The sequence below is a fragment of the Anneissia japonica genome, unplaced genomic scaffold (genome assembly GCF_011630105.1).
Source record: "Anneissia japonica isolate Jap-2015-1 unplaced genomic scaffold, ASM1163010v1 scaffold287818_len932483_cov186, whole genome shotgun sequence".
Classification (NCBI taxonomy): domain Eukaryota; kingdom Metazoa; phylum Echinodermata; class Crinoidea; order Comatulida; family Comatulidae; genus Anneissia; species Anneissia japonica.
This window is the reverse complement of record NW_022703366.1, coordinates 260,943-284,198: the sequence shown is the minus strand read 5'-3', so window position 1 is coordinate 284,198 and position 23,256 is coordinate 260,943. Positions and strand designations below refer to the sequence as shown.

The 23,256-nt window shown below is 33.4% G+C and overlaps 1 protein-coding gene across 1 annotated transcript; it reads right to left on the bottom strand.

The window, feature by feature from the left end:
* Positions 1–2,128: 2,128 nt before the first annotated feature.
* LOC117104424 (dihydrolipoyllysine-residue succinyltransferase component of 2-oxoglutarate dehydrogenase complex, mitochondrial-like) lies at positions 2,129–23,172 on the bottom strand. The gene is made up of 14 exons (XM_033245273.1): positions 23,049–23,172; positions 19,956–19,992; positions 17,690–17,729; positions 16,409–16,488; positions 11,055–11,129; positions 9,856–9,911; positions 9,074–9,182; positions 8,309–8,467; positions 7,096–7,182; positions 6,193–6,243; positions 5,641–5,720; positions 5,334–5,417; positions 4,748–4,915; positions 2,129–3,365 (listed from the first exon to the last, which is right to left on the bottom strand). Exons 1-14 carry the CDS (start codon positions 23,166–23,168, stop codon positions 3,231–3,233), a joined length of 1,281 nt encoding a protein of 426 aa, XP_033101164.1. The 5' UTR covers positions 23,169–23,172; the 3' UTR covers positions 2,129–3,230.
* Positions 23,173–23,256: the final 84 nt, after the last annotated feature.

The following is a 23,256-nucleotide window of genomic DNA, read 5'->3' as shown; positions in this document are numbered from 1 at the left end:
TCAGCTTGCAAGTACGAGTAGAAAGTGTATGAGAGCTAGAGGTGAATTGAAGTGAACAACAGCAGGTTTTGGAGCGTAACTGAATAGGATTGGAAATATAGGAAGGGGCCTGACAATAGAGAGCTTTATAAATGAAAAGTATTTCTTTTATATTCTGATCAGTGTTATGTATCAGTGGTGGCGCCAGGATTTGCCCGACCGGGATGGGGGGGGGGGGGTGGTGTCCAGGATCCGACCCCCAGTTGAAGTTAATAACAGATCCAGAAATTGAAAATGTTCGTAACAGAGTAGGTATCCGTCCCAAGACAAAATGAGCATTAGGAGACCTGCTAACATTGAAGGATAACAAAATTTTACCAGCTTTATCTTCAATCCCATAGACTCAGACATACAATTTCTTAGTAAGTCTTTGAAAAGTGGAATTATTTCTGGTGACGAGACAAAAATCATCAGTGAACGGAGTTAGTGTGATTAAATTCTGCAATTTTGAGGCCAAATGCTCAATAACAAATAGGGCCTACTAGTGAAAATCACCATGTGGTTTGGTAACTTGACAAAAGAAAAATGTTGTTCAGGCTGTTCACAATGTTTATTTATTGATTGATTTTTTTTTTTTTCTTTTTTGGTCGGGGAGGGGAGTGGATCAAAGTGACCAGATATGGTTAGTTTGACGAAACCTCTCTACTCACTTCCTTCAGCATTGTTCCATTTGACTCGCGTCATAAATATTATACTTTATGTTCTCTCCCTAACATTACACAAGAGCCTGACCATCCCTTATATTCATTTCTTCCACCTTGACGACATTCCTCCATCGTATTATGTAATTCTCGACATTCTGCTTTCCTGTCCTTCCATGCTTGAACTTCTTGATTTCACACTTTTTCTTTTGCTCTGGGCCTTTCATCAGCGGTAGCATCACAAATTTGCTGACAAGGGGTCTGACGTGTCCGACGGAGGAGTCCTAACCAAGGCAACGACGAACCCTCAGTTGACGGCCCTGAATAAAAAAAATCCCTGTTGGAGTTCACAGGAGAGAGTTTTTATTACTTAAATTTGGTCCTAAATGTGCGTTTATACCACAATATTAGGGATTGGCAATCAAAATAGAGTGTTATTTGGATAGGAAAATTATTGTTTTGCCTATCCTAGTCGTTGGTCGGACGACAAGGGGTCCAGGCCTGTCCGACAAGGGAAAATTTCCCCTGCCCCGTTGGCGCCACCATTGCCTTTCGTACAACCTCGCTCTCAATCCAACCTCATCCTCTCCTCTGACATTATAATCACTCTTCTTATGTAGAGGCCCTATTATAGTTCAGCATAAATTACCCCTTGTATATATTTATTGTTGTATTGTATTAATTGTTATTGTGTGTTTAGGAGTGGATCCAGAATTTTTCAAATGGGAGCCACAACAGTTTCCGAATAGATAAGTGAAGAGCACATAACATTGATATGCATTCAAACTTTTAAAATTTTGTAGCAAAAGTGGGGCATGTGCTCCCCGTACCCCCCTACAGGATCCGTCCCTGGTGTTTGGCGGATAATAGCTTTTGATGGGTAATGAAATTAAATTAAATTGAAAAAGAACAAAATAAGCAATCATCACAATATATTCAACAAAAACGACTATAATATTTATTCATTCAACATCCCTGAAAGATCCAATGTCATTGTTGTATAATAATTAAGCTAATAATTAATCCCATAACAAAAATAATGAACATAAATCAATTAATAGCTTTCAATATTTTTATATTCTACAACCTGGTCAGAACTGGGAGACTTCAGATAAATAAATTCAAAATTTTGATTGAAAGGTTACTCTGATCTATTGTCTTTGATATTTATTGGGCAAAAATGTGATAATAATTATGATTATCATTCAAAGAAAAAAAAATTATATTTTACAATAAACTTATTTATATTACTTTGGCATTGGTTCAAAATTAAATGTAATTTGATTTTGATAAACAAATTAATGAAGGTGACAGACTACCATTGTAAATAATAGAACAGGAATAGTATGTGGAAATGGATGCAAGCACAAAATCTACAGGACCAATATCAAGGCAATTCAACAGTTGAATTAATTACCTTAAAAGCACAATAACAGGAGAATAAATAAATTTTAAAAACCATAAAATAAAAAGGTGCCTGATACATTAGCAAATGTATTCAATTGTCATGTTTTAATCCCAATTTCATTCAGCTATTGATCTTTTATGGCTCAACTGTCATTCAGAATTGTAATTACGAGAAGTAAGTAGACAGTTTATTATTACTGTTTAACACAATTTAATGCATTTTTGAATAAAACATTCATTTTGCTATTGTTGATTTATTTAGCTGTACCACATTGCCACCTAATGGGTTAACATAAAACTTTAATACAGTGAAGCTGAAGTATCAAGGCCTTATAACAATCAAATAAAAACTAGGCCAAGTCAACAAAGTCTTTGGGTAGAGGTAAACGTCACCAAGGCAATGAAGCATGGCCTTATGGGTAGAAGCAAATTTTACCAAGTCAACAAACCATGGTCTTATAGGTAGAGGTAAACTTTACCAAGGCAATGAAGCATGGCCTTATGAGTAGAGGTAAACTTCACCAAGGCAATAAAGCATGCCCTTATGGGTAGAGGCAAACTTTAACCATGCAATGAGGCACGGCCTTATGGGTAGAGGTAAACTTTACCAAGGCAATGCGGCATGGCCTTAAGGGTAGATACATCCAAGGCAATCAACCATGGTCTAATGGGTAGAGACAAACTTTCCCAATGCAATGCCTTATGGGTTGAGGCAAACATTACCAAGGCAATGATGCATGGCCTTAAGAGTAAATACAAGCTTTACCAATTGCAATGCCGCATGGTCTTATAGGTAAATGAATCTGTAACCCAGAAATGTAGCATGTTATTATTGCAAACTCATAGGAGTAGGAATTGAATATCAACAAAGCTTCAAATTCAACAATCTAATTTAGAAAAACATGTGACATGCCTAAATATTGTCATGATGACATCACATCACCTTATGAAACAAACTTTGGCTAAATGACCTTCATAAATTGCAAAAACCACATTCATTATCTTTCAAAATCAAAGTTTAAAACATTCTCAATTTCATACACAATAATATTTCATATTAAGTTACAGTGTATTTCACAAACATATGATAATTATTCAGTAGAATTTTAATTGTGTGAGTATATAAATGTAACCTTAATGGGGCTAGAGGTCCAGTAAATGTATATGTGGATCTTCTACTGCTGATTTTATCTTGCGCAAGAATATGACCGCTTCTCGTCCATCAATTAAACGATGATCATATGTCAAAGCAACGTACATAATGGGCCTGATCTCAACCTGAAATATTTTTAAAAATTAAAAAAAGTTTAAGAATTGTGTTAAAAATGTTAAATCAAATTATACTACAAATTATTATTATTATTATTCTTTTAACTGTCATTTAGGGTTAATGTATTACAATACAAATTTGGAGTCGGCATTGCTTTACGTCCCCGTCGTTCACGCTGGATAATTCTTTTGAGCTAACAAAATTTGCAGCAAAGCATTTAAATATTTACTTCAGCTAAGTCTGCTGGTGGCATACCTTACCAACTGCCAATTTTAAACAATATTTAAACATACGAGATAATAATAATAATACAAATTGCATTCAAATTGAGAGTTAAATCAGTGAATCGCAAGTCAATTATGAGTTACAAGTCTCCGGGTAATCATCTCTTGCACTCCTGCGAGCGAGCAAAAATCTTCTAGAAACTACCCTATCTATCTCCCACAAATTGAAAATATTTGCGTCTTTGTACTACTGTATTTTATTTTTATTTTATTTGGCTTTCCACTGAAATCTTATATAAATACATAAACAAAACAGAAAAATTCCAGCGAGGGAACATGTCAACAGGTGAAAGCACCTCTAAACCATAGAGAAAATCTCTGTCTAAACCGACACATTCTCTTAATGCACATGACCGAACAGCAAATACATAAAAATATAATAAGTAGAGAAAATGTAACTCAACAAACAAAATTGCACAGTTCTACATAAAGGACAAAAACATTTTGTGTCCCAGGCGCACGTGCTGGCCAGGTCAAACTCGTTGACAAACAGAAGCTCATAGAAGGTGCATAAGGCTCGCTTGGAACTAGATATTGTGGACACATAGGATGAGGTAGTTGGTTCTACATGGGAACGATTCGATTGAAGTAAAATCTTCTATAAGTTTCAGTTGTGCAAATGCTTGTCAACGAGTTGAGATGGTCAGAATTGCGAAGTGAACATGGAAGAAACGAGGGAGTCATTAAAAACAACAAAATTATCAAAATCCAAGTCATAATAATCAAAGAAACATTTTGAAAAATACATAAGGTCAAGTTGTTGTCTCTGAAAGGAAAAAGGAAGTGAAGTAAGATGAATAAGGAGTTCTTTGTAGTTGTAAGCAGGATAGTTAAGAAAGGAAGCAGAAAGCTCAGCACTACATTTCTTCATTAAGCATGAGCTTGGATTTTGTCGAACCACTCCATACAGAGCTTGCATACTCTATGTCACTACGGATAAGAGATGTGGAAAATGGTTTGGTGACACACGGGTGTAATAATGTTCTCCATTAAGATAGCTGGCAATGGGTATGATCACAAACAGCACAATAGAATGAAATGCGTTAAGAAAGCTTATTAAATCAAATATCCTTGATATGGACATAATACTTCAATGGTTGACTTACCTTTCCATCGATAGCAACAGGCCTATCAACAACAGCATGCATGCCGAGGATTGCTGATTGTGGAGGGTTAATGATGGGGGTACCAAACATCGACCCAAAAACACCTCCATTGCTGATGGTAAATGTACCCCCATCCATATCCTCAATAGCTAGTGTGCCTGAGCGTGCCTAAGAAAAACAAATCAAGTCCGATTATCAAACAGTTTTGCATTAGGATCATTGACCCTCTGTATAAGGGTAATGTCAGATTGTACAAATATAAAGGCATCAGGCAGGGATAATATATATTGGTGATTTTGGCCATAATAATATTAGGCAGGGGTAAAGTGACAACAGTCTTTGGGAAAATGAGACAACCTCCAGCAATCGGGCAAGTAAGAATCACCCAGAAAACAATTCTCCAGCAAATTCATAGTATTTGCATCCTGTAGATTATAGGGACTACGCGCTATATAAGACAGTGGATAGGAATACAGTACCCAACGCTATCTCAGTACTGAATGTGCCTAGCTGTTGCCATTCCTAACCTTCTTTATCATTACCGAGGTACCATACCTCTAGACACATTTATTATTTTAATATTCACCTTGACTCCCAATTCATTAATTGTTCGTTCAATGTCTGCAAAGTTCATCTTGTTGACATCTCTAATAACAGGAACAACTAAACCCTGCAAGAAAATAAACCACCAATAATAATGGCATAAGAAATGCACAAAACAATGCCTTCGAGCAGCAGACTTAGAATTTGATCTGCCTAGAGTAATTGAAAACGATGTATGTGGAGTTTTGATCCAGTTAATAAAAATACATGAACTGCACACGCAATTCATTTAAACCAGTAGTACCACTAGAAAGCAGCCTCTACTGTATATGAGTGAGCCCATAACCTACCTTAGGAGTAGCCACAGCAACACTTATATCAACATAATCATGATAGACAATGTCAGTGCCATCAATAACTATGGAAAGAATTAACATATGTCATTATAAAATTAAACACAAATCACATATAATACTGTAACAGTCACATGAACCAGTTTGCACTGGAATTCTTTGGGTAAAACTGACCAGGTACCTGTTAGTTTGGCCAAAAAAAAAAATCCAATCCGAACAGGATTTAAGAAAACAAGGGAAAGGGTTAAGAGGACAAGGCAAGAAAAAGATGTATATTGAGCTAAACCCTAACATTTTACAGGGTGGGAGCTTCCTTGATGTGTTCTTGCGCATTCACAGTCAGATAATTCCCAAATATCATGTATATATTAATTTAATTTTCATATATATCATGTATATATGAAAATTAAATTAATATATACATGATATTTGGGAATTATCAGACTGTGAATGCGCAATCTTTATATTACAAAATTTTCAGAAAAAATTCTATTGTTTACTTCATTTCTGTTTGTTTAAGGAAAAATTATAAATGATATTGATACTTACTTTTCTTTTTTGGCGGCACATTTTCTTTTTCGACGGGTTGACTCTTCTTAGCTATATGAAAATTAAATTAATATATACATGATATTTGGGAATTATCAGAAAGTGAATGCACAATGTATATACTGTCTCTTATACACATCTAGATGTGTATAAATGCAGATTGTTGTTCAATATAATATATGCAAACGTCATGGGGATATCCCCGGGATATCCTCATTTGTTTACAGTGACGTCAACAAGCCGCTGTCAGCGGCTTTCCGCTCAAACTGCATATTTTATCAGCGCCGCTATGAGCGGCTCGCCGTAGCGAAAGAGTTAAGAAAGGAAAACTTTTCATCTGCCAACAAATCTCTCTCGGCTCTCTGTTAGCACTTGGGAAGGCAACGCCATCTGCTGATGGTTGGTGGCACAATGATGACATCATATCTGACTTTATTTATCCATCCACACTATCAAATTCTATGTATTCTATGTAACAAAAACATGTGATATGCCTAAATTTGATAATGATGACATCATATCATGACCATATATAGGCACATCATGACTATATATGGGCATACAATAGCTTTTTGTCAAAGAAAATTTGATAGTCTGGACAGGGCTTCAGTCAAGAATACTTTGCATTGGCAAACGAATCCATTCCTTCTCTCTGTTAAGTCCTGTCCACACTATCAAATTTTATTTGACAAAAACATGTGACATGCCTAAATATGGTCATGATGACATCATATCATGACCATATATAGGCACATCATGACCATATATGGGCATACAACAGTTTTTTGTCAAGGACAATTTGATAGTCTGGACAGAGCCTTAGGACTTATATTAATTAGATTACTCTGTGTTCAAAGTTATTATGAAGATGATGACATTACAAATGTTAATTAGATCATTTACTTACCCTGTGTTCTGTTGGGACACCAGTAGATTGAGCAAGCCCAGTTGTAGGGGTACTTTGTGCAGCAATTGGTTTTACTTCAGAAACTATTTAAAAAAATATATATATATCTCAAGAATTCTCTTTTATGACAAAATCATAAGCATATTGCAGATTAATAATTAGAATGATATTACTAATAATGTATTGGTCATCAAATACATCACCTTCCACGCACCATGTGCAACCTCTGGTCCTACACAATATTATCAGTCAAGCATTTAATTCACCAACTGACCTGTTCATAGTTGTAACTTTTATAATGTTTAAAATAATTTGAAAACGTTTTATTAAGGTTTTAACTACTTTAATTCTAATGCTAAACAATTGTTTGCTGCAATACTGTAATTTATGATATAAATTATTTATCTAAGGTATTTTTAAATTTTTACATTTTTTACATTTTATTTTCATTGTCATTTGCATGTTTTTTTAATATACCGATCTTGTCTCTTTTTTGTGAATTACTGGCATTGTACTGTATTTATACATTTTTTATTTATCTGCCAAGCAGTACAATTTTCTGTATTTCTATACAATTTCTTGAGTCTTCTTGAATCTTGAATTTATACCCTAGATGGTATGAGAAGTAGAAAAAATGCCTTGTTGAAGGACACAAGCAATATATGACAATAGCATTGGACTACAACCCTTTTTGGTTGGAAGGCCAGAGAATTACCATTATGCCACACACTACCACAGTATTCCCTTAGCAATGAGTGGAGTTGAATAACTTGGTGGAGGATGCTTGCCTTCTAATACCAATGTGCTAGGTTCAACTCCTGTCATGGTATAGCATTTCCTTCTAGGATACCAAAAAAATAACTACACTCCCTAAGCCTCTAAATGAGATTTAGTTTATGTAGAGCCCAGCTTCCCAAACCATTTTTCTCTGGAAGCTAAGTTGTGATTTCCCACATAAACCTTGCCAATCACCGCAGTTAGTCTTGTTTTTCATTTTCTGTATAATTGTTATGTTATGTTTTTGTTTGGCAGTAAAAAAATAAGAATAAGAAATAAAAAAAAAAATCACCAATCATGTATATATGTTTGTCTTGTGTTATAAAAACAGAGCCCAATATAAAGCAGTAACTGATACTGACTGGGTTTTACCTTTATTGAAGATTATATATATATATTTTTTAAATAAAATTAACAAGTGTAATTTTTTACCAGGCTTAGAAGACATTGGTGCTGTTGGTGTTGGTGGTATTGGTGGAGGTTGTGTAGGGATAGGTCCGGCAGTGCTTACTGGTGGAGGAGGAGGAGGTGCAGTTTCTGCTGGTTTTTCAGCTGGTGTAGCAGCTGCTGGTGCATCCTGAGTTGGAACATCTTAGAAACAAAATAAAATCTACATTAAAACAATAATTAAAATACAATATATGTCTATTTTATCAGATTATTATTATTTATTTATTAATATTTGTTTGTATTTTTAATTAGAGTATGAAATAAATAATAAGATAGATAATGGATCTTTCCACTGTTTCAACATGTATTATATCAGCCTATCTGACAATTTTCAACAGATATGTAGACACATAATTTGTTCAGATTTCTGCAACAAGCATACACTATTATACAAAATCTGATCAAATAACTGTATGGCGAATCTGACAGACTGATTGTGTAATCCCAAATTTAGTTTAATAATGAACTAAAGCACATCACTTGCATCCTAAACGTGGACAGTCATGTGCTGTTGAAATGATATGAATATTTTTAATTACTATAATAAATTATTTTTTGCAAGCACAATGTTTTTTTTTTCAAAATGATTACACTATAACTTGTTAGGACAACAGGCATCATGTTTTATTACTGCACTACTTTTCTCCAATGGGATTTTCCTATCGCACAAGCGACTGAAAACAATCTATCCTTCACCATTACCTAATTATTTCAAGTAAAACAATAGAATGTTTAATAGTTTCTTACCAGAAAGTTTGAGCTTAAATAATTGTTGTCCAGCAACAACTGTATCACCGTCTTCCGCAAGGAACTCTAGAATAACACCACTAGCGGGTGCTGGTACAGGTATTGCTGTCTAATATAAACAATAATATGCATAACAAATTAAAATCAATAGAGAACACACTGTAAAACCCTCTCTCTTTTAGTGCATGTTTTGAAATGGATGGCCTCTTACTATTGTATGTGTCTATGCCCTATACTGCCTTCCTGTATTGTGTTTTGTGGTGTTGTATTTTTTTCATGACTTTTTCATGATAGTAATAAGGTACTTAAGATAACACATGACCCATCATGCACCTCCACCGGATTTACCCTTTCCGCCATCTTAAATTGCCAAATCATAACATAGGGGCACAGACACAAAAAACAATGTTCTTCTATTGCACTCTTCCGTGATTTTCAGCATTGTACTTGGCAAATTTTACGAATACATTGTACATCTCACTGTCATGGAATTATTAAAGTTTTCAATTTTGCAAGAGGGCGCCGTTCATGCGTTATTACAGAATTTGCATGCGTAAATCGCGGAGAACACTATCTTGTGTTTATAAGATCTTTGACGATATTGTTACAAAAGTGATGTGAATATATATACTACCCTATTCCTAGGCGAGCAATTGACAGGTAGCTTTTATTTTATTTTAATTTTTTGGCTTTTTTTTGTTTTAAAAGTTGCATAATTTAATTCAGTGCACAAGTGTAAAAGTATTCCGGGTGTTAGGCATTAAAATTCATGAATGAAATACCTTGTCCGTTTCAATTTCTCCAACTGTTTCATCTTCTTTCACAAAATCCCCAACAGCTGAGTGAAAAAAAATTACCAAATCATGTACAAAAACCAAACAAAACAATTAAAATTAGAAATACTATTTGTTAAACATATTACAGTATATATAATGCACATATTGCACAAATTTTGAACTTGGTTATAAATGTTTTTTACCACTGTGCAAAATACTGATCTAACAGAATTTCGTGTTCCTGGTTATATTACTTAACTATTATAATATTTCAGATAGTCACAATTAAGTTGAGGCGAGACTTTTTTATGCCTTATTTAGCGAACCAGCCGCCTGCCAATAATGATGATTTCGAATAAAAATAAAATTTTATTTTTCGCCAATTAGGGCACCCACTGCCCTAATTGCTTTTCTTTAAATAGACCATTAAGTTGGTTGGCTATCAGCTCAAAAACATGAGTGTTAAGCTATGTCCAGACTATTAAATGTTCTTCGACAAAAAATGGTCATGATGTGTCTATATATGGTCATGATGTGCCTATACATCGTCATAGGTTTAAGATTTCCCACACAAATAATATATACGAGTGGTACTGGGTAAAAGCAACTTGATTTCTTGCTTCGAACAATTTTCGTTTGAAAAAAACTTTTGTATGCCCCATACCATAAAACTTTTTTTTTTGCAAAATTTGGATGGGCTTCTTTTCGAGTCTACTTTTCAATATGCATGCTGTGAATTTTGGGAATTACAACAATGAAACAATAAATAGGGCCACTGTAACATTAGTCTGTATCATGGAGTGTATTAACCCGCTTTAAATCACCTAAACTACTGTATAAACCAAGCATGTTTTTAATCTTTTTTGTTTCTTTGAAATTCATGTACAGTGTTTGTAGAGTGTATGTGATGCTATCTTGAAAAGAAGCCCATGGGCTTCTTTTCGAGGTTGTTTTTGCAAGCTAAAGAAGGGGCCTTCAATTCGAGATGGGCTTTTTCTTGAGATTAAGCCCATTGAGCTTCAATTTGAGGTTTTACGGTATATAGTCATGATGTGGCTATATATCATCATGTGATGTCATGACCACATTCAGGCATGTCACATGTTTTTGTCAAAATTTGAGTGTGAACAGGACTTTAAAAGGTTTTAAATCAATTACCATTGGAAGTAACTTTGTTGAAAATATTAATTAATTGTAGACTTTACCTTTATCCCACCTAACATCACCTTCAGAAACAGACTCAGCAAATGGTGGAGTTTCAACTATTCGCACTTCATCATCTGCAAGAAAAACAATGACAGACTATTGGACCAAATGTAATCATTATCATACACCTTTTTTTTGGGGGGGGGAGGAGGGGGAAGAGGTTGGGAAGCTAAATTACTGGTTGGTATTATCAAAAAAGATTCACTAATCTACCATATGCCTACATAAAAGTCAGCGTGAACAAAGTCACGTTGTCATAGCGACCTCGATGACTAACTACACAATTAACTTTGCTTGCACTTTTTTAAATGGCATAAACAGGGTTTGCATCGAGTAGTTAGATGATTTAAAAAATAATCATTACATTAAATTCAAATTTAATTTTATTGTTACCAAGTATTGCAAGAATCATTATTTTTAACAATAATCTAAGCAAATGCCATGAGAAACTTGTCTAAACTGGTACGTCACTTAGACCCCAACATGGTGTCAGTGGCCTCACTAAAAACAGACAATGAGCAATCCAGTTATTACAGTAGAGATCAGTATATCCTCATGTTTTACTTTTTTTCCTTTCTTTTATGTTTGTATTCACTAAACTATTAAAATAATACAATTCAGAAGGGGCACGTACATGATAAAAACATGCTAGGCCATGTACACTACGTCATACTCTCTATAATGAACAAATTTTAAATTTTTGTATTAATAATAGTCAAGAGTTAGCCTGTTTTTAACCATTCTATAGTCACCATTGGCCAGGCCATCATCTCAAGACTTTTAGACTTTTACGAATGAACCAAAGCCCTAGCAAGTCTGTTTTTAAGGATTTTGGGGGTCTACCAGCATTCTTATGATTACACTTTCATCAAACAAAAGTTTAACATCTGGCAATACCTGACAACACAAACCAATGAGTAAGGTTATATAGAATGCCATTTGCTCAATATGTTAATATAAGTCAAAAGTAGTAGGTTGCCAAACTGTATTTTTTTGTTAGTAATGCTGCATTTGTTCAGGTAGGTTCACAATTATCTTTCTCTCTATTCTCTTTTAAATTATTGTTTTTGTTTTTTTTAATGAAAACGGAAAAAACACTAGCATTTATTTAGTCTGTGAGAGTTTAAATAGGTTTTGATCACTATTGGAGGGGCTGATCCGGGGATGGATGGCAAAAGCAAACTACATATTTCATTAAATCTGTTATTGATATGACAAGAAACAACAATTATGTGCTGGTTAGGTAACATATTTTCAGGTTAATTAAACTGGAGGAGAGCACTGTAAATCCAACAGCAGCTTAAAATGCACTAGACAAGTACAGTAAATTGCTGTAAATACGAGGCTTAATAAGTGCGTCTCCAAATCACTAATTGTGGACCCAGAGGGCCAAGTTGACGCCCGCAAGTGACCACACAGCTACAGTCTGTCCAAACGCGCATAATCTCAACCATAAATAAGATTTAGTAGTCCGGTGTGGTGCGACGAAAACAGCGTAGTCAAACAGACGTGTACAGCAAACCGACCAATAGCAAAACTTCACATGAGCAAGTTAGGATGTTTGTTGAAAGTGTGGTCTAGGTGATTGGATTATGTGACATAGAAGCATTGATGTTTATCAGGCAATAATGAAGCTGTTTAGTAGTGTCTTGTCCCTAGTGTATACAGCAGCCTACATAATCTCATACAGCACTTAACACTAGCTGAAGACTGTCCCTCTTGATGGGCTAATTGATCAAGATTAATCTAAACTGCTTTTAAAGGCAATTAGCCAAGTCATCACGCGACAATGATTTATTGCGACTTCTTAAGAAATGATTGCAGAAACAAAAGCGGTTTTAATTTTAATGATGCAATTAATTGCACACGAATACAAAGATGTTTTCTCTATAGATCAGCCACTTAATAGGTGACGTTTTCTCGGAGAAGATGAGCTTGCTGTGGCATTAAATACATCTGTAGTTCACACACAAACAATAATCATGTATCGTGTTAGATTTCAATCACACTGAGATAAGTTACTCAGCAAGTAATTCAATATCATGTACGTTGTGTACTTAATCTATTAGGATCAATTATATGCTTCAATTCATTAATAATAAGATTAAGAAAAAAAAAATCAAAATTAACAAATTTTGCTTTTTGATGGATTTAAAATATACAGTAAATAAGCAATTACTCAAACACCTTCACTAATGACATCATTATATTTTTAAAAAGTCTAAATTGATTTTCAAACCTATTATTTGCCTGAATAAAATATGAGTATCTTTAATAATAAATAATTAATAAATTACATGTATATTATGATTGGAATGCAATTAATAAATTTTATATTATGCAGTATTAAAAAAAAATATAGTAAAAAATGCTCTAAAAAGTATTAATAAGGCAATTATGCAATACTATTCATAATGCATACATATTATATGGTTGTAGACTTATATAGTGCATAATATATTACTGTATTTAATCGAATAAACACATTTACAGTGAAATTAAGATCGTTTGTTTGAGCATACGTATCCATTTTACACCAAAAAAATAAACACCTCCCTTGATTAAACGCCCCCTCAAAAACAACAAACACCCCGGGGAATTTATTTAAATAAATATGATATAATATTGTAATACTAATGCTCTCTGAAAGCTCAAGCATTTATTTGCTGTTTATCATGTTTAAACATTTCTTGAATTTTGAATGTTCTAAAATACATGTAGGTATTTATGTTCAGAATTCAAACTACAAAACAATAATTTTTTATTTTTCAGTAATAATTAATAAGCAAAAAGCTTATACCCGACATGTGACTGCAGAAATCTGTAAAGAAACTTTAGCACGATATGCAAATGGATTGCTCGTATCTTATTACAAAGCAGTCACTTAGAACACTCCATTAAATTATTAATACGGCTCAGGACTGAATCAGGCTTTATTCCTAAGAGAATTCACTGCCTAAAAGTGGATGTCATCCGTAGATAGTTCCATCAACTATCTTGAGAATGCTATATCATAAATTTGCCTGTAATTCAAATCTGTTTCTGTCAGTTTGCTCCACTGCGGGGTTCAATTCTGTCCATCGCACACTACTTTATCCAGCATAAATACCATATTGGCAAAAGCAAAAAAAGCGTCACTATATTAAACGATTATGTAAGAATGTCAAACTACTCTAGAATATCGAGTTTGTAATCTCAGTCATTTGTGATATATTAATCTGGTTAGTACTTTGATTTTTTTTTTATTCCTTTTCGAATAATGCCCTGAAACTTTACAATTAGTCAAATACAGTAGATTGATTTGATTTTTTAAAAAAAATCACCAATTAATATTGTTTTACCTTAAAGTAACAAGCTCACTCTTAATTATTTTTGTTATCATTACTATTTAAATTATCTCCTACATGGTCTGATTACAAACTAATTGTGTTATTTCAAAGTTTAATTAGTAAATGAAAATTTTACGTTAATGAGTATTAAATTACCTTTAGACAAGACTTTTTTATACCGTTTTTGCGACCTTATTTTTGTTTAAATCGTCAGAAGAGGGCAGAAAAAAAAATAAAAATAAAATTTGGGTTTTTCAATTAGCACATAGTTGTGCCAAAAACATAAAAACAGAGGAGAAAATAAATATAAATTTTATTGGCGTGTGTAAACGGTGTAGTAATGGAATGGTTAAATGCTTTAAATTTGTGTAATTAGGAAGAAATACACATTTAAAGACGGCAGCTGGCGTAATGGAAATAAAGAAAAACATTTATATTTTTCTGAAATATCCATTTTCTTTGTGGTGGCGGGTGTACTAATTGGCCAAAAATAAAATTTTATTTTTATTCAAAATCACAATTATTCGCAGGCGGCAAGCTGGTTAAACAAGGTATAAAAAAAAGTATAAATTATTAATGTGTCTATCAAAATCTTACAATCCTTGTACATTTTTTGTATTTCCGGCTAAATCAAGCCATAAACAGTTGTGTTGCTATAATGAACAAAAAAAAAAAGAAATTGAAATTTAAAGTTGTTTGGTTGGGAATAGTTTTTCTTCTTCATTATTCTAGGATTAATGGCTAACGATCACATAGCACATGCAATTTAAAATGTCAACCAGATGCTAACGTCCACTGTTAGGATTTAAAGTATATACCTAATATAATTAAAGCTTGAAAAATGCACTTGTCATACACATCATACAAGCATTTCAAGCCCTTTCAAGCACAAAATGTTATCTACAGTTCTATCTTACACCCCCTACCAAGTATACTGTCGTAAAATTTATAATCTATTAATAGATATTACAATATCAAATTGTGAATGGTTCTTTTTAAGCTACTGTAAAAGACATTGAGTACCATAAAGTACTTAATGACCCTTACTGGCTCTGATGAAAGTGAGACACTGAAAGCTTTATTGTTTATTATTTACCTTCTTGTTTGATGTTAATTTATAGATACACCTGCCCTTTATCATGGTGTATTATTCTTGAAAGTGTTACAGCTATGACAACTGTTTTCATATCAATGTTTTTCTTTTTATTATAGCTGATACTTGCACGGAAACTCTGGACCTTAAAATAACTTACATGATCGGTTTAACTCTATATTGTTCTGTTTCCCTGCAATACACTGCACGGTATTTCATAAACTCAGCAAGCTATTGCCAAACCAGAGCAACAACACAGGATTTCATGGCTTGGACAGTATTTAAGGCTGGTTGTGGGAATATGGCTAAGTTGTCACATAGGCTGTATTGAATAAATAAGCTTTAAAATACTTAGAGCTCAAGAAATGATATAATTTTTTTTTCACTACATAATCATTTCCTAAAGTTTAGGTCTGGAAATGGTCAGCAAACTAGTTATTCACACCTTTTTGGTAGTTAATTCTAGGAAAAATATATCCACGGATAACTTTGGAAGGTGATTACTCAAAATAATCATTATTTATATTGACTGAAGTAGTCCTGTAGTTTACTGTACTACTCAAAACAAATCTTAAAATATCCAATTTCAATGAATAGCCCCTCATTTGTAAGATTAAATAGTACTCAATCATTTTTAAGGCTTAGTCTGGTCCAAGGTGCTTTTAAACACAATACTATGGATTGGCAGTCAAAGTACGTTATTAGGATGATAGGAAAATTATTATTTTTTTTAAATTTTAAATTCTGACGACTAAGTCCAGGCCTGCCCGATGGAGGGGAACATGCCCCATTCCCCCCAGCTGGCGCCACCACTGTGCAAGAATATAATTAATATGTAAACAAGCATACAATGTGATGATGTCATTTCCTCTGGAATCACATGTGCCATAAACTAATGTCATGATGATATAAAACACAAGGTCATACATACACAGTGGTCGTCCGCAATGGAACAATCTTTGTGCAGTCCCTAGTTTCCTGGAATATGAATTAATCTTCCCACAATGCAATCTGAAATCACGAATCAATAGAGAAAATCAAAGAAGTACATGATATAAATACCTACATAATGTCGTATCTTCAATGCAAATTAAGATAAAAAATGCACATAATATTTAATGTTTGATTGTGGAAGTGTTTAAATCAATTACTTGAAAGTACCATATTCTAATTGTTAAAATTCAAATTATTATATTCTGTATACATGTAAGAGTTACAAATCATCTGTGATATATAAATTACTTACTTTGTATATTAAAAGAACATTTAAAAAACATTTTGATTTTGTTTTAAGCATTTTACATTCAAAGTTACTTACAGTATATCTGTGATATATAAATTACTTAGCTTGTATATTAAAAGTACATTTAAAAAAATGTTCATTTTGTTTTATGAATCTTACATTTAAAGGTACTTCTGGTAAATTTTGCAATTTGACTAGATTTATTAATACTGTATGTAGAATTTGCTACCCAAGGGGCATTATCAATAAAGAGGTTTACCATACACAATATTGTTGGTGTTAATATATAATTTTGTATATACATCTAATGCTTGCATGAATGTTGAAATGAAATACATTTTGTTTGCCCAATTATAAGTAAATAATAAACTAATATAAAACTATAACAATACATTTTTATGAAATTTAATAAACAAACTGTTAATACTGACAAAATATCTCATATTAGTGGATTGAAGCCTCACTGTTCTTTAAAAGATATTACTTCAATATATTATCAATCGTGATGTAATCACTGGAACTTTCAATGTTATTTTCCTATCCAAACCATGCACTAATTTTTCATTAATGCAGTTTGCTTGATTTTATTTTGATCGTGTAACGGAGGTAATAATGATGAATGTATCATACAGTAATTATGCACCATCAACGTTGCAAATTTTAGTATTATTTAATCCATGAGAAATCAGTTGTTTAACAGAGTCCAGATAAGAGGAAACATCAAGATACATGGGATGTATGATGCAACTTTTATTCAAAGTAAAACATATCTCTACTAAATGATGCAGTGCTTATCGAAAAGCAGCACAATAGCAAAATGAAAATATGTTTGGTCAGTGGTTAATCAAGAGCAGTACAGAGAGGTGCGTATTTGATCATTTCTCAATCATCGTAACAAATATATCATTGAACTACAGTACTTGTAATCTTGTCATTTATAATCACAACAAAAGTATCTTGTATACGTACCTATCTTGTGGAACAGCATCTGAGGTGCAACAATTACTGACTACATTGTAGAAAAAGAAAAAAAATACATCAACATATGAAGTAAATATAATTATTATTTATTATTAGATAAAATAATTGTATTTCTCTATAGTATACTATACCACTAATTTCAAACAATTTAACTAAAAATAAAATAAAACAAATACAACTTTACTGACATTTCCAGAGATACCACAACAGTTTAAAAAAAACCTGTTATACAGAAGGTGTCTGTTTAAAAAAAAACATACCATAAAACATTTTATGACTTTCCTTCTCTGGATTAAATTGGCCTTTCTGAAACAGGTCTCATTGCTCAATAGGACTGAATGGTGATAGTCTCAGTATATTCTAAATAGCCATTATTAAAATGAGGAAATTACCTTGAAATGAGTGAAAGAGGGGATTAAGAATGTTATACAGATAAACGAAAAAGATATTCTGACAATGTACAGTATGCTCGCATGTCTGCATATGGAACAGAATTATAGGAAGGTGCAACTAGTACATTGTTATACTTCTCACCGGTGGCTCCAGAAATTTACAACGGGGGTCTGACATGTTCGACGGGGGTTAGAACCAAGGCCGACTAGAGCCTCGGTCCGAGTCCCAGAATAAAAAATAACTGGTAGGGTCCACGGGGAGCATTTTCATGGATTAGTATGGTCAAAATTTTGATTTTAGACTATAATACTAGGAATTGGCAATCAAAATAACGTTATTTAGACAGGCAAATTATAATTCTAAAAATTTTGATCCAACGACCTCATCTTGGCATCAGACTACAGGGGGTCCGACGGGGGAGAAAGTGCCCTCTCTGCCCCCCATCCCAGCGCCACCACTGATACTTTAAGTTTTGTAGCATGCCTATAAAAAAACACTCGCAAATTATTCTCTCAGTCAACACAAAATAATTTGTTCACTAACTGTATACTTCACAATTCGAAAATATAATACAAGTAATGCTTTAATTAAAAAGCTGAAATTATTCGGTCTCTAGAGGCGGAACTTCAGTTAGTATGAAAATGTCAGATCAGAACAAATCCTTGCTATATAACAAACAGGCTTTAATTAAACATCACAATTACTTTGATTTTGATGTTACTAGTATGAATCAATATTATGTATTAGTAGATCAATTTTAAGATTAAAATTGAACCTGTGACATACGGGTCAACATAATAGTGTACGCCATATTAAAATACCATTAATATCTAACTTCATCAACTAAATACTGAGATTCACTATTCTTTTTATCACTCTATAGATCCCCTCTACCTGGCAATTTTGGCAAGCTTAAGCTGTTATGAGATGTGTAAATTGTATAAATTTAGCAACAGGACTTACTATGTGTCAAGGACAAGCCAAACCAGTCACTCGTCGAAAAAAATGATTTTTAGTTATTAATACAGGGTTAAAAAGTTAAATGAGAGCTATAAAATGGTAAAAGAATCATTTAAATTTAAATTCGTCATGAAGTTACAGAAATTTCAACATACAGCTGTTTAAAGAACAATATTTATGATTTTGGGCATTTCTCAGGCAGAAACCATCACCAAATCATTAAAAAGTGTTGTTTTAACATTTATAACAGCATAGCATATTTTGGCTATTATACCTGAAATAGGATTTGCGACGAGAGACTAGTTTGGCTTGTCTTTGCCACAATATGTGTTTCTATATTGTACTGTAGTTAACCCCGAGAAAAACTGACACCTCAAAAAAGGACCAAGGACATCAGATGATCTCACTGGGAACCTTCAAGCTAAATTATATTGCTACAGAATTTAGACTTCAGTTTGGCAGATACATTTCTGTACCTGAATACCAAACAATATGCAGGCTGTTTATGGGCAATTCCATTAATTTGATTTCATTACCAAGGAGCCAAAAATATGTTTCAAAGGGTCACTTTTGAAGCTTTAAATAATACATTTGATACTTTAACCTAGATTTTAACCATGTGGTTGCCATATCAACTATGGTAAATTACATTCTGTACAAAAGCACCGTTGGGACTCAACCTCAAAATTAGGTCTATACCAATAGGCCAAAAAAATAAAAGTTGACCGACTAACCCTGATTTCTAAATGTTAAGGCTAAAAAAAAAAGATTCTTTAGCCTTAACTTCCTTCTGAATACAGTTAACAGATACATCACAAAAAAACCTTGTAAATCTTATAAACATTTCTCATGAAATCTACAGTGTAGGGCCTTGTTGATTTGATTAAAAATGATTACTCACCTTTACAAACAGCTGATGAAAGAGGAAGAATTTGTCTCTGAAAACCAAAAAGTAATAACAGATATTGAATCATTAGCGTTACAGCCCTCCGACATATAAGAATTTACAACAGTACTTTTAAGACTAACTTGCAAAAAATTTATCCTCTAGCTTTCGTCCACACAGTGAAATTCATCACAGTCTCCTGATGAAGTCCACTGTGTGGACAAAAGTTAGCGAATAAATTTTATTAAAGTTAGTCTTAAAAGTGCTTATATTGATATTGAAAACAGTAATACTGTACTGTAATTATTTGACAATTTAATGTATTCATGCAAAAAACATTCAAAAAGTACCCAATCAGTAAACAACAAAAGGTAAAATATTATAGTTTTTGGTGGTCAACCTTATTGTATTAAAAAAAATGACATAAACAATTATTATACTGTACTGTTTATTCACTCTGGAGCAAATGATAAAAACAACTTATCATACGTGCCTAAGACAAGTCAGACAAGACACTCCTAGCAAATCGTATTTTGGAGATAATGGCCAATACATGTTGGTATATCGAAAACTTTGTATATCGAAAAAATTGTATGTGTGTACGCGCAACACACACACAAATTTTTTTATTTTTAATGTTCGTCTTATGTGCAGATTGTCCGTAACACACGGGGTGGGGGGTCATTTTATACACCCGACATACAAAAAAAAAACGTCCAAAAATCTTCTCAAACTGAGGGGGGGGGTCGTTTTATACAGAGATCACCTATATACGCAAGAGTATACCGTACGTATAAGGCACAGGTGGACAAAGTGCGGCCCGACAGCTATTTCTTTTGCAGGCCCGTAAAAATGAATTAAAAACCCTCGGTGTGTGGCCCGCCAAGCAACACTTGCTAAAAAACAAGTTACTTTTTTACAGCCTGACACCCATCATATGTAAAAAGTAACATTAAAACTGAGAATAATGTTGCATAAAAGCAGGGCAAGAAGGTTTTTGGAAGCACACTGAAAACATCAAAGTGTGGGTGCGGCCCTCGATGTTAAATTTAAAAATTCACTTTGGCCCTCCGGCCAATTTTTATGCCCACACCTGGTATAACGCAACATATTGGGGGGTGTTTTTTTTTTCATGAAGAACATCAGTACACTTGCATATGGTTTAATACTGTACATTCACTAACTTTGGAATTTGCCTTTAATGCTATACAGTAGTACGATATGCACATTGGGTAAATATTCAAGATTACACAGTGTTCTTTCCTTCAGATGACTTACAGTTTACACAAATTGCTACTTACAATATCTGCTCTTTTTAGAATAATCTAAAATTATTCAAATAATTACTTCAAACTATAGTATCAGAATAAAGTAATATTATTTGAACTAGTATGTAATGCCATTTTGCTGGAATTTAGAATGAATTAGTGCCCAAAGTGTAAAAATGCATTAGGTTAGCTAGAGTCTTAGCCACTCTACTCTAGGCCACAAATACTCTATACTATAAAGTTGTTTAATTACGCAGAGGATATCTAAAAAATCAGCTCAAATTTGAGCAGAAAATCGCCAGGAAAATAGGTGCGCAGAATCGTAATTGTTGCAGAAATTGCGTTTGTTTAAGTTTTGGTCAAAGCCAAATTTTCGGCAAAATCTGCACGGAAATCATGTCCGAGGGAGGAGGGGTATCCCCCATTGGCTGGGGGCCACCAAGGCCCTCTGGAAGCTTTGCGTTTAGATGGTTTGATAAAAGGAAGCAAATACATTTTGTAATGTCAGCATTTCTCTGCCCATACACATAAGGCCTACAAAAAATATCACTATATTCAAGACCAGACTATAAGAAACATCTGTTTGACCAGCGCTTCCCCAATTAATTCTTTTCTTTCTTGCACTATTTTTCCACTTTTTAATTATTTTTTTTTGTCTTGCTTGGCTCTGGCACCATGAGTGCTCCATGCAGATACCGACACCTTATATATATATCCACTATTATTATTATTAATTCCCTATACAGTGTTTGTATTTACTTGCATAGACACACTAAATGATGCACTCGGCAATGAACAATACAAGATTTTTCGAGTATCTACATACCTGTAATCAAACAAAACATAAAAAAGCAAAAAAAAAATTTGGTCCTTAAGTCAGGTTATTAAGCATCTGTCTAATAAACTATGCAACATGGGCATTTAAAATGATAAAAGAACTTTATACTCTTTATTGAGTGTTTGATCACTAGTAACTTTTGGTTCCTTCCTCCTGTAGCGCCTTGGGCACCACTGTATTGGATTTCTGAACTTTATTATTATTGTTATTGTTATTATTATTATTAACAATAATAATAATAATAATAATAATAATAATTATTATTATTATTATTATAAATATTATTAGTATATTAAAATGATAAAAATCTTTACTGTTATAGGCCTACACGATACAATGTATGATATCTGTATGTAGGTATACGATCTACTGATTGAAAAACGATCTAACTAAAAGACAAATCAGCGTCGTAGATATAACGTTGTGTTCGTGTGAATTGGGCAGAAAAAATGAATACTTTCTGTTGGCTATTTTCTTGTATAATGTAAAGGTGTAATTATCATTGTTATTCATATTATTATTATTATTATTGTTGTTGTTGTAGTGTTATTATCAAACCTAGGGTAAACTAAGGCCATAGTTCTTTTTTTCTTTTAATATTTTCGAAAGTGGGCGTGGCGCCCGCCACTGCCAGTTGGGGGGGGGGGGAACGAGTGCCCACTTCGACCCCCGGCTCTGCTGGATCTGCCACTGTTGGTGGTTGTAAAATGAATAAGTTTCTTTATTTATTAACTTGACGTTGTTGTTCTCTAGTAAGGCTTATGTATGCTAAGTTCTAGAAAGATTCAAGCTGTAAATAAGCCAGACCCTGTCCCTAGCCTGGGCCTAGCTAGCTAGAACTTACGAATCCCTCCACCCTCCTTCTACCCGTCAGAAACTTCAAGTCGGACGGAGCTTCATCGTCGTCTTACCACAACCACCCTATGCCTAGGTAAGTAGTAGAAGAAGAAAGTCATCATTATTTAAAACATTGTACGGATTATATTCACAAAGAGTACATACCCTGCAGTACGATATTCGAGTGGAATATGTAAATAATTTAGTAGGAATTGACCCGGCCTTCCTAAGTGAGGAATACATTTTGCTCGTCGTCGTCCTCCTCTCTCTAAAATCAAGGGTCATATAATTACTATTTTGCTTATTGTTTTTTACATATTTTTAAAAAATTCAGTGCATAATTATTGCGTATATTTCTGATAAATATATATCT